At 50.6% G+C, this 12,351-nt stretch overlaps 1 protein-coding gene and 1 long non-coding RNA gene across 2 annotated transcripts in view; one reads left to right on the top strand and one right to left on the bottom strand.

Moving 5' to 3' along the window:
• Positions 1 to 1,772: 1,772 nt before the first annotated feature.
• Positions 1,773 to 3,269, bottom strand: LOC121820461 (uncharacterized). The gene is made up of 2 exons (XR_006061002.2): positions 3,169 to 3,269; positions 1,773 to 2,520 (listed from the first exon to the last, which is right to left on the bottom strand). It is a non-coding gene; the product is annotated as an uncharacterized LOC121820461 (long non-coding RNA).
• Positions 3,270 to 3,384: 115 nt separating this feature from the next.
• Positions 3,385 to 12,351, top strand: part of STK24 (serine/threonine kinase 24) — a 95,344-nt gene continuing 86,377 nt past the window's right edge. The window contains exon 1 of the mRNA XM_012184878.4: positions 3,385 to 3,788. Within this exon, the coding sequence (XP_012040268.2) occupies positions 3,747 to 3,788 (42 nt within the window). The 5' untranslated portion in view covers positions 3,385 to 3,746. The remainder of the gene's footprint in view (positions 3,789 to 12,351) is intronic.

Here is a 12,351-nt window from a genome sequence, read left to right as displayed (position 1 = left end):
GTAGATGTCTGACAAAAGTTGGCACTCAAAGAATGGGTTAGTATTGAAATGGATGCAGTGAACAATTGGCTAGGATCTCATCATTGGCTCAGGCCTGTCAATCATCTCTGCTCTGCTGAAACAAAGGGAGGCGGTTACTGTGGGCCATACTGGGGAATGTCTGCCTATGACTGAGCGAAACCAGTACCTCCTTTTTGGTCTCTCTTTTCTCTTTCAAAGAGCACGCTGCTCAGTTGTATATATATGGTCAGAGGAGGAAATGAAGTTTAGTTGGGATGAGGCGATAAGCAGGGAATAGGGAAACAGACCAGCTAATGAATGCAAGTCACTGTGTCCAGATAAATCCTATCCTGTTGTAACCAACATGGGCTTAGCCTCACTAGTCTCTGGGATTCTGAATACTTAAAAAAAATTATTTATTTGGTTGTGCCAGGTCTTAGTTGTGGCATGTGGGCTTTTTAAAAAAAATTTAATTAATTAATTTTATTTTTGGCTGTTCTGGGTCATGTTGTGCCAGGTCTTAGTTACTGCGTGTGGGATCGTTTAAAAACATAATTATTAATTTTATTTTTGACTGTGCTGGGTCTCCGTTGCTGTGCATGGGCTTTCTGCAGTTGCGGTGAGCAGGGACTACTCTAGCTGTGCTGCGCACAGCGGCTTCTCCTGTTGTGGAGCACGGCCTTTCAGTCATTCCAGCTCCCAGGCTACAGAGCACAGGTTCAATGGTTGTGGTGTAGGGGCTTAGCTGCTCCGTGGCATGTAAGATCTTCCCAGATCAGGGATCGAACCCATGTCTCCAGCACTGGCAGGTGGATTCTTTACTACTGAGCCCCCAGGGAAGCCCCAGCGCGCAGGACATTTAGTTGCAGCATGCAAACTCTCAGTTGCGGCATGTGGGATCTAGTTTCCTGACCAGGGATCGAACCCAAGTCCTCTGCATTGGGAGTTTGGAGTCCTAGCCACTAGACTACCAGGGAAGTCCCCTGAATACTTCTTATGCCTAGATTACTATGCACCCCTGCTGCCCCCGGATCATTTGTTGGAAACTAGCCCACTGCAAAGTGGGCCCAAGGGTTCTTTGAATTTCTTATGCTACTGCCTCAGATCAGTGCCTGGATATTCCTGTTCACTCATCCTATTTCTTCCTCATCTAGCTGCCATGTTATTGGCCTGGTGGCTGACCCTAGTTCAGTTCAGTCGCTCAGTTGTGTCTGACTCTTTGCGACGCCGTGAATCACAGCACACCAGGCTTCCCTGTCCATCACCAACTCCCAGAGTTCACTCAAAGTCATGTCCATCGAGTCAGTGATGCCATCCAGCCATCTCATCCCCTACTCCTCCTGCCCCCATCCCTCCCAGCATCAGGGTCTTTTCCAATGAGTCAACTCTTTGCATGAGGTGGCCAAAGTACTGGAGTTTCAGGAGAGACCTATTAGCACGATGGTCTCTATTGGTTGAATACTAACTAAAAAAAAAAAAAATCATCTTTAATTCCAGGGCTAGCCACTGCTAAATCCTGGGGCATATACTTCCAGGTTTTTCTCTATTTATACATTTACACACAAAATTATATACATCCACACACACACACACACACACACACATATATATGAAGGGTTATATATTTAAATATAACTTCATATATATGAAGTAACTTGAGATCAGACTGCTTTCTACCCTGCATTTCCTTAACAATATATCTTGAAAATATTTTCCCGTGTTAGTAAATATTGAAGTACATCACTTTAAATGACTGTATGACTATATTATCATTTAAGTAAGTCTCAGACTTTTAATCGGTTCCCAATTTTACCACCATCATAAATATCACCACATTGCATTTTTTATATCCATTCTTCTGCACTTCTCCGTTGTTTCCTTAGGAAAATGCCTGGGTTAAAGATGAACATTTTTTAATATTCACACGCTTGTCTGATCTGCCGTCTGTCTCTTTATGTACGCTTTTTGTGTGTGTGTACACAAAATTTACACAAGCCGGTGAGCGCCCTAAGCATCAGGGTTCATGCTTTTTTTTTAAAGTTTGTATTTGCTCTATTCTCTTCACAGTATTTGGGGGTGGCAGGGTTTCAGGGCTCAGTGACGGTCGCACACCAGGGACCACCGTGAGGTATCTGAAAGTATCCTGGAAGATGCTGAGGATACAAAACATGCATAATTTCCCAAAGGAAAGCGGGGAGTAGGTTTTTAAGTCATTGCTTATCTGATCCAGAGCACCGCAGGGAACTCTGAATCCAGTTGACACCTCTAAGAAACACCCCTCATTCGGTGGAGGGCTTTTCAACTTCTTCCAGCGGTCTGCGAACTCTATGGGCTAATTTTTGGAGGTCCAGCCTCACCCAGCCTTGGTGCAACGTCATTCACGGGCACGAATGTAGACGTCGGGGTCCTAGCAACCCCAGCTGCAGCCGGTCCCTTCAGGGGACTGCCGCTGTTGGTCGTTGTAAACAAACTACTACTTTCTGGAGGCAGCAGTGACTCACTCCTTCTTGCTTCTTTCCTCTGGAGTCGGAGGAGAGGTGACCAGAAGGTGGAGGCAGCCGAAAGAGCGGGAGAGAGGCAGGGGAAAGTCTAGACATCGTTTCCTTCCATTGTCTTCCCTTCCTCCTCGGCCCTCCCTGCCCGCTTCTCCCTTCTGGTGGGTGGACGTCCCCCGCCCCCACGCCTTGGTCCGGGGCCCAGAGACGATGGGGTTCAGCCCCCTCACTGTTTGTTGGCTAAGTTCACAGCTCCTAGTATTCCAAGTGCTTTCAAGCAGCCAAAGCACGGGAAACGAACCGCTTTCGGCCTCTCCCCTCCCGGAGGGCTTCCTCCTTGGGTTGGTTTGGAAACTTCACCCGGACACCGAAGAAGCTCCGCCCCGGTAGTTTTGAACCGGCCGCTGGCCGAGGCCCCCGCCGGGTCCCCAGGCTCTGCCCTCGGGGAAGTGGCCTGGGGCCCGTCGCCAGGCCGAGAGGGGTGGGCTTCTTTGGAAGGCAAGCCCAGATCCCCCGGGGCGTCCGACCGGCCCGGGCCTGCAGGGCGGGGTGGGCGCATGGCCCATCCCTGACTCCGAAGACCCGCGCCCTCCCATCTCACCACCGGGGGGGACCCCTGCCCCCCGCTAACTGAGGCCCCTAGCCCCGCACCCGCCCGCGCGTCCCCCTCCACCTGGTCTAGCCCGCGGGAGCCGCGCGGACCTCTACCCGGCCCGGCCCGGCGGCGGCGCGGACCGCTGCGGCCTAGGGCGCCGGGCGGCCGCGAGCCTCCTCCCCCTCCCGGAAGCGCGGGGCGGGGTCCCCGGCCCGGCCGCGGGGGCGGGCGCGGGGGCCGGGCCGGGGCGGGGCGCGCTCGGCGCTCGCGGGCTCGGCCGGCGGTGCGCGCCCCACTCCAGCTCCAGGCGCCAGCGCGCGGGCCCAGGCCGCCCGGTTCCAGTCCAGCAGCAGCGGCGGCGGCGGCGGCGGCGGCAGCAGCAGCAGCAGGGCGGCCGCTCGTAGGGAGGCCCCGCGCTCCTCGCAGCCCGTCCCCGGCGCGGTGCATGGAGACGAGGCCCGCCACCCGCCCCTGAGCCCGCCGCCCGGCCCAGGACCCACGGGGGGCTAGGGTGGCCTCGGGCTCCGGCCGGCCGGCCCCCCATCTCCCGCCCCCGGCCGCCCGAGGAGGGCTGCGCGCGGCCCGCGGGCCTCGTCGCCCGCGCGGATCGCCGCGGCCCGGCCGTCCCGTCCCAGGAAGTGGCCGTCCTGACCGCCATGGCTCACTCCCCGGTGCAGTCGGGCCTGCCCGGCATGCAGGTACAGGCAGGAACCGGGCCGCCGAGGGGCGGGAGGGATGCGCGGGCCGGGGCGGAAGCGGGGAACTTGGCGGTGTAAACACGGCCGCTCCCCCAACCCCCAGTTCCCCCGAACGCTGCCCCTTCCGGGGTCGCGCCGGCCTCCCGCGCCGCGCTCGCCGCCTCCGGGGCGTCCTGCCCGGCCCCGCGGCCCGGGTCTCGCGGGTGGGGTGGGGGTCGTGAAGGGACCTGGGGGGCCGCGGCCCGGAGGCGGCCCTCGCGGGCCGGGAGTCCCGGTGGTCCGGGGAGGGGAGAATGTGCGCTGCTGGCCCAGTCGCCCTCCTCGCGTCCCCCTCCCGAGCAGCAGGCCCCGCGCCGGCCCATCCCCTGGGAAGAAGTGATGTGGAGAAATGCCCTTGGAGGCCCGGCTCGTTCTCGGGGCCCGGGTGCGGGCTAGGGGTGGGCAGCGGTGGAGGCCCTTGTCCCTCCCCACCCCCCCTACCCCGGAGAGGGGGCCCCCGGGCGCGCCCCGGCTCGTCCCGGCCCGGCGGGTGGAGGAGACAGGGCGGGGAGAGGAAGGGGTAAGCGCCAGCTCCGCTTTCAGCGCGTTGCTCCGCGCGCTTCCTCCCGGTGCAGACGGACGGGAAGGTGCGAAGCCTGGAAGTCCGTTCTGGAAGGGAGGAATCGATCGGACAGCTTGCACTCGGACAGCGTGGGTCCCGGGACTCTGGGCTGGACTTGGAAACTCGATTGGATCCGACCACGGAGAGTCCCTTCCCACTAACCCTCTCCGTGGCTTCTTTGTGGCCTGTTGGCCTCCCAGCGGCTTAATAATTTTTTTCTGGAGTGGGGGCGAGGATGCATCAAAGAAAGTTTTTCGCCTTCGGGGATTATGTTTAGGCGTTTGAAAAATAAAAACCACCTTCCTCGGCTAGTTTGTGATGTGTATAAACGGGTAAATGGTGGCAAATGTTTGGGATTAAAAATCTCAACGGAACGGTTACGGTATCTCTCAAAAGTTTTGTTCCCCCCAGGTTAGCCGGGCGAGGGAACGTACGAACTTTAAGAAAACAATCACAAGTATCCGAGTGGATTATTTGTATTTTAGTGTTCAACGTACTGTTTCGTTTTTGTTTTTTTTTTTCCTCCCCTTCCTCTTGAGGGCTGAGAAGTATTTGGACCACATGGGAGCCAGGAATCTGCCCCCTCATTCGAGAGAGATCTTTTCTCTCTCTAAATCCGAAGTAGAAAACTCGACTTCATTGTTCAGGTTTGATATCTAGAAAAAAGTTACCGGGATTTTAGCTTTTTTTTAAAGTGGAGTGACAATTAACATTAATAACTTTACTGTACTTAAAAAGAAAACTGTCCTTGAACCTCCTGTAAAGAGCTTTTAAACAACACGCATTAAAAAACCTAAGCTACTGCTGACCGCTAGGTAGAAATCAGATGTGGTTTCTTGGTATTTCCTAAAATTCCTGCTTTGGTTTGGTTTGAATTTAGAGACAGGAAAGCAGGGTGAACTGGGTAAAAATGTATTTCTGACCAGTAGAGCAAGAAGGACCTCTTGTAATGATTTGGAAAAAAAAAAACCCCCCACCAAGAACCATATTTGGTCAGTACTTTCTTGAGATATACTCTTATGCTGTTAATTAGGTTGTATGTAGTCTGGTACACATGCCTTGCTCAGTACTACTGTGGAGGTGTAGTCAGCCTTTGTGGAAAGGGAATCTATTTAAAAAGGTACTTAAAGCTTCTCTGGCTGATGCCCTCCAGTCAGTATCAGATGGTCACCAGGTCAGGTGGTTATCTAGTCTCAACACTTTTTTTTTTGTCCTCACCTTTCAATTTTTTGCTTCAGGAGTGTGGGCCAGAATTCTTAAGTCTTGGATAAGGAAGATTCATTTCTTCAAAAAAGAAAAGCTTGCCTCCCCAAACATATTTCCTCCGTAAAGTTACAAGGGAGCTGTTTTTATTTTGCTTTCTCAGTATAAAGGCTGGTAAGTTTTTATTTGGTTGAAACAACTAGACTTTCAGCTCTTGCAGTTTTAGGGGCGCGAGGTGGCTTTGGACAGAGTCATCCCTGTGTTTGAAGTGCCTCCATACAATCTATGATGTTTGTTTCTGATGTGCCATTTGGGAAGGAATATTCTTTCCTTCTCCCTTCCACTCCAAAAGAAAAACAACACACACATTTTATTTTCTGCTTTGAATCAGCAGCTGCTGCTGCCCAGGGAGGCCTTCCTCAGAGTTGTTATTGAGGATTAACGTAAAGGCACACCTGCCTCAGACGGCTCTCCAGGATAAAACGGGAGGAAAGTGCTAACCCACCTGTGCCCTTGCCCTGTTAATCCCATCTCCCTCCCTTTTTTCCTCTCTCATCTCCTGACCAGGATTTATGTGGAGATGGCTTAAAAATTTCAAGAAAGATAGCAGAGTGGATTCAGGCAGCCCCTAGGCAAAGATCCTTAAAAAAAAAAACAAACCTGATTTAAAAGAATAATTGCAGTTAAAACTTCCTTCTTCATTGTCTTGCAAATCATTTTTATGCCTCTAGATTCTTACTGGTACCACCTGAGGTGCAGGTGTAATTTATGTTATTGTCTAGATGTGGAAACCAGCAGAAACTAATTGAACTGACCCAAGGTGAGAAGGTGCATTATGTGGCAATCTGTGACTAGAGACCAGGTCTTTCCTACTTTTGAACTCATACTCCTACTGGCCTTGCTGAATTAGTCTTATTACTTTAGCAGAAAGTAACATTTGTTTCATCCCAACTTGGGTTTGCAGAAGAAATTAAAATATGAGACTGATATTTTGTTTGTTTGATCAGCAACTGTTACTGAACGCTGTTGTGCCAAGTACTCCATGAGGGGTCGATGGCTGTAAGTCTGAATGAGTTATCCTTTTTAATAACTGTTTCATAAGAGGAGTTGGGGGGGGGGGGACACTTTTCCTTTTTTTTTTTTTTAACCTCCCACATCCCAGTTTCATTAGCATTGGGGAAAAATGGAAATCACTAGCTTAATGTAGTAACTACAAATAGACATAAAGAAATTAGGTTGAGTGGTAGATTTAATAACTCCCTGTCCTTCATTGAACATTTGTTGCTTCTCTCAATTTAATTCAGATTGAAAGAGGGGCAAGCATCAGCTGGAGACAGCAGCACTGATCAGCTTTTAGTTGCAGAAGTTGTAAGTTAGAATTAGATCTTGGTTTATAAATTTCTATCGTGGAATTTTATGAGTCACCTTAAAACCTGTTTTGAACTGTGACCCATGTAAGAAATACATTTTACATCAAGACCTAAAACTAAAAGTTTCAGAAGACAGTCCTAATCCTCACTACTTGCGAGCTGCTGTGCGATGCGTTTTATTAAAGAGAAGAAAGCCTTTGCAAAACTAAATTGATTTCACAGCTGACTGAATTATTGTCGTTCAGTCGCTAAGTCGTGTCTGACTCTTTGTGACCCATGGATTGCAGCACGCCAGGCTTTCGTGTCCTTCACTATCCCAGAATTTGCTCAAGCTCACTTCCACTGGGTCAGTGATGCCATCCAATCATCTCATCCTCTGACTGAAGTATACCCTGTTGAAGTGTAAGCCGTGTGTTAGGGCCCAAGTCAGCTCTAGCCTGTGTTGAGGATGTCATACATCCCAGGTGGCGCTAGTGGTAGAGAACCCACGGTCAGTGCAGGAGACATAAACAGATGTAGGTTCGATCCCTGGGCTGGGGAGATCCCCTGGAGGAGGGCCGCCCACTCCAGTATTCTTGCCTGGAGAATCCCATGCACAGAGGACCGTGGATTTCTGCAGTCCATAGGGTCACAAAGAGCCTTGATTGGAGCGACTTAACATGCAACTACATATAAGATACTCTCATATTTGACAGGACAGACTGTTTACAGGAAAAGCTGGGAAAGTGAAAGTCTCTACTTGTCACCATCATCCTTCCAATTCTCTTGCTGCTTGGAGAACCCTTCGCTGAGAGTGCCTTTTGCGTGGGGAGCGAGAAACGTTGAATGGCCATTGGGGGTGAGTTGGGACACTTCGCCAGTGCTCTCGCTCCCCCGGGGGACACCCGTGTGCACTGGCGATCTGGAGACAGAGGATGGCTACGCTTGATTGTGCCTTCAGCGCTGTCTGACTCTTTCCTTCTTGGTGGCCCATCTCCACAGTTCTTTCCTGTTTCCCGTGTTCAGCCTCTTGGCACCCTGCACCCTGAGCAGAGGTCGGCGTGAGTGTGTAGACTTGGGGTATTTGTGAGGTGGGGGGCCCTGAGGCACTGGAAGGGAAGGCTGATCTGTGGAGTGCGATCCAGCATTGGGCTGGATGGGGAGCCGCCATACACGCGGTGTGTTTCTGTAGCAGCCCTGGCAGGTGAAGCTGCCTTCTGGCCTCTCCTCAGGAAGTCCGAAGCCTAGTGAGGGCTGATCAGGGTGCTCTGCCCAGGAAGGTTCAGAAGGGTAGGGGGCCGCACAGAGCAGGGCTCGGGGATGGGCAAGTGAGCTCGAGGGGCCTAGCTGGGACCCGGAGCTGGAGGGGTGGCACCCGGGGTGAGGCCCTGCATTCCCCGCTGCCTGGGGCCGAGTGTTCTCGGAAGCCTGCTTCCTCGGTGCTCTCCCCGGTGGTGGGAGAGGGTGAAAGAATGCTGGGCGCGCTGGTGCCTGCTCAGGAGGTGGTGGCAGCTCTTCAGTGGTGAGCTTCGGGCTTCGTTGCTCCGAGGGATGCGGGATCTTCCCGGACCAGGGATTGAACCCGTGTCCCCTGCATTGGCCGCGGGTTCTTACCCACTGTACCACCAGGGAAAGTCCATAATGGGGCTCTTAACCTTCGTTTTACAGTCTTTATTACTCTTTCATGCCCCTTGCATTTGTTCTGACCTTTTCCCAATGCAATGATGTTATAAGGAAAATAAAGACACATTGCTGTTATTGTTAGTAGGATGTTTTTAAGTTTTTTTTTTTTTTTTAATATTCGTTTCAAGACTTCAGGTTTTCTCTTCTCTGTCAGCAGAATTTAAGAAAGTTAAGAATTTGTTTTGCGTAAAGTCAGCTCTTGAGGGACAGGATTGTCAGATTAGGAAAAAGAAAACAGCTTGGAGGAGTCCAGGACGTTTAGGTCCTAATCCTGTATCAGGGAACGTTCTTGATAGTATCTCACGTGGAACCACCTCGACCTTCAAGTAGAAATTGGTCCGATTAGATTTTCCTGGGCTGATAACATAGCCCAGTGTCCTGGAGGAGGGTGGTTATGCGTCCATCGGCCTTTCTTGTTCCTTTCTGTAATTTCTGTGGTCATCGTTCCAGTGTGCAAAATGGAGCGTACTTATTTGACGCAGATTGACACAGCTTTTCAGTTGAACAGTATTTTTCTAGGTCTTGGGTTCAGATTTCTCAGGAAATGAACCCGTTGGCAATTGCTGTGTTTTACACAAACACTGAGGCCGGTCCAGGAGTCTGAGGGTTTCTTGTGAAACAGGTCACTTCATTCTCTTTTTGGGTAATTTCTCCCAGTGGTTCAGAGTTGCCTGCTGTGCAACTCCATACCTGCAGGAAATGGACCACACCCAACCAGCCCAGCTGGGGCTTTTTTGGTGCTTGGGCTGGGCTTAGCATTGTTATCAGCAATGGAATCTTGGGGCGGGTGGGAGTGCAGGAAATAAAAAGTTGACTCTGTTATCCCTCCATTGCTGCTCAGAGTCAGGCCCTGTCATCCGGCCGGCCCTTCCCCTCCCAGAACTTAGGTTTTTGCAGTGTAATGCCTTTCAAATTCTCAGTGCCAAATGCTTTGAGAAGGACAAAAACAGGGCTGTTATAGCACCTGGCTCCTGGGGTGATATGGAGTTTCCTAATCCTGAAGGGCTTCCTGGTTTCCAAGGTTTCGTTTGTTCAGTCGCTCAGTCGGGTCCGACTCTTTGCGATCCCATGGACGGCCGCATGCCAAGCTTCCCTGTCCTTCACCATCTTGTGGAGTTTGCTTGAACTTATGTCCATTGAGTCGGTGATGCCATCCAACCTCCTCATCCTCTGTCGCCCACTTCTCTTGCTTCAGTCTTTCCCAGCATCAGGGTCTTTTCCAATGAGTCAGCTCTTTGCATCAGGTGGCCAAAGTGTTGGAGCTTCAGCATCAGTCCTTCCAATGAGTATTCAGGGTTGATTTCCTTTAGGATCGACTGGTTTGACCTTCTTGCAGTCCAGGGGACTCTTAAAGAGTTAGAGAGCATCAGTTCTTTGGCGATCAGTCTTCATGGTCCAGCTCTCACATCTGTACATGACAACTGGAAAAACCATAGCTTTGACTGCGTGGATCTTTGTTGGCAAAGTGATGTCTCTGCTTTTTAATATGCTGTGTAGATTTGCCATAGCTTTTCTTGCAAGGAGCAAGCATTTTAATTTTATGACTGCTGTCCACAGTGATTTTGGAGCCCAAAATCTGTCACTGCTTCCACTTTTTCCCTATTTGTCATGAAGTGATGGGACCGGATGCCATGATCTTAGTTTTTTGAATGTTGAGTTTTAAGCCAACATTTTCACTCTCCTTGTTCACCCTCATCAAAAGGCTCTTTAGTTCCTCTTTGCTTTCTGCCATTAGACTGGTACCAAGGTTGAGAGGAGAGAAATAAGATGTGCCTTAGCTTGAGACAAATTATAAAACATCCCAGTTGTGGGTTAAAGGTACTTTGTGTACACCCCACTGGGGACAGCACTCCACTTACAGACCTTCGTATTTTCAGGAGGACCTCAGTCAGTAGAAGAGGCTGTGTGTTCAGCACCCTGTTGGTATCTGAAGACATTGTGGGAACTTTCTGAGTTTTATATTAACGCTTACCAGATAGTCAGCCTATGTTTATCTTCCCACTTAGTCCCTTCCTGTTTTTCAAAAGACTTTTCTGGCCCTAAGATTTGAAAGGACCCCATAGTCCAGATATTTTGTCTTATGTTAATTATTTAGGATTTTTTTTTTTTTTTTTTTTTTAGTTTAAAAAGTTATGCATGTGATAAAGGGTTTGTTGGAACAGAGGCAGTTCCTTGCCCTTGGCTTCCATTTTCTCCTCCCTGAAGGCAGCCCCTTTGCTCTGTGCTGGCAGTTGCTGTTACTTCTTTGTTCACAAAGAGCATTTGCAAATAGGGTTTTCCCCTGTCTGTAGACTTTGGACCCTGACAACTATGAGGGTTTAGTTCTTGAGTCCTTGCCTCCTTCCCTGGCTTGTCCCTTCCCTCCCTGCGCCCAGTGCAGTTACAGGGTAACTTGGTCGGATGCGTGCGTGTACATTAACGGGACTCCAGAATCTCTAAGCCCAGCGGGTCATTACTAAACCAGGATTACTTTTTCAAGTCTTGTTTGGAAGTTCTTTTTTTGGAAATGTAATTGTTTTAGTCTGAGCTGCTGTTACAAAATATTAAAAACCCTAGTGGCTTAAACAAACACTTGCCACAGTTTTGGAGGCTGGAAAGCCCAAGGTCAAGGCTCTGGCAGATTAGGTGTCTTCTGAGAGGCCAGGGGGTGGGGGGTTCTCTGGGGCTCTCCTTCCAAGGGCACCGTTGCCAATCCGGAGGGCCCCACTTTCGTGACCTAGTCATGTCCATCACATTGGTGGGGGGTTGGTTTCACCATACGATGGTGTGTATGTGTTAGTTGTTCAGTCGTGTGCAACCCTTTGCGACCCCGTGGACTGTAGCCCGCCAGGCTCCTCTGTCTATGGGATTCTCCAGGCAAGAATATGGACCCATATGATGGGGTAGGGGGTACTCATAAACGTTTAGTCCTTAGCAGCACTTGTAACTCACTCAACCCCAGCCCCAGACCAGTTGTTGAAACCTTCCCTCGGGGAGTCCAGGTGGAGCACGCAGGCAGTCTGTCTTGTTTCACTTCTTTGGAGACCCCTTCCCATGAGCCTCTTGGCCTGGACCGCTGGCATCCTGGGTCGTTTCTCCCTTCATCGCCCGGATTCCTCGTGTTGCTGTCTTGGGTTGGCTCGTGTTCTGTGACTCCTGCCATCGTGGCTTCCACCACTGAGTTGGTGGGACATACCTTGTTGTGGCCTTCTTGTGAATGGGGTGCATGGGAGATAGTTTTTTTTTTTTTTTTAAGTCTTGGATATCTGCAAATTTCTTCTTTTTGCTTTTCTCCTCTGTTGATATTTTGGCAGGGTATTTAGTTACGAGTTGGAAATTATTTCCTCCAGAATCGTGACAGCATTTCCACTGTTTATATTAATATTAAACAGATGAATAAAGTAGAAGGTGAATTTCAAGGTCAGGACTGCCCAGTCCGTGGTGCAGGGAGGGCCTTCTGAGCCGCTGTCCTCTTTCTCGTGGAATCTTGCCTTTTGGTTTCTCTCCGTCAGAAAGAGGTGGTGTACATATATCCTTGTTTTTCTGTGTGTCTGTCTGTGACCCCCACCTCCCCGACTTGAATACCCCTTTTCCCTTCTGTCTCTCATTTTCTGGTCTCAGGGTCCTGTGGACCCAGAACCGTTTCCAGGGCAACCCGCAGTGTCTTGTCAGAGAAACTTTTGCTTAAGTTGACTGCTGTTTGGGGCGAGCAGCTGTGGTCCCTGAGTGAGTGTGGGCTTCCTGGGAG

The sequence above is a fragment of the Ovis aries genome, chromosome 10, assembly GCF_016772045.2.
Source record: "Ovis aries strain OAR_USU_Benz2616 breed Rambouillet chromosome 10, ARS-UI_Ramb_v3.0, whole genome shotgun sequence".
NCBI classification, from domain to species: domain Eukaryota; kingdom Metazoa; phylum Chordata; class Mammalia; order Artiodactyla; family Bovidae; genus Ovis; species Ovis aries.
The sequence above is the reverse complement of the archived record's forward strand: the minus strand, read 5'-3'. Positions and strand labels throughout refer to the sequence as shown.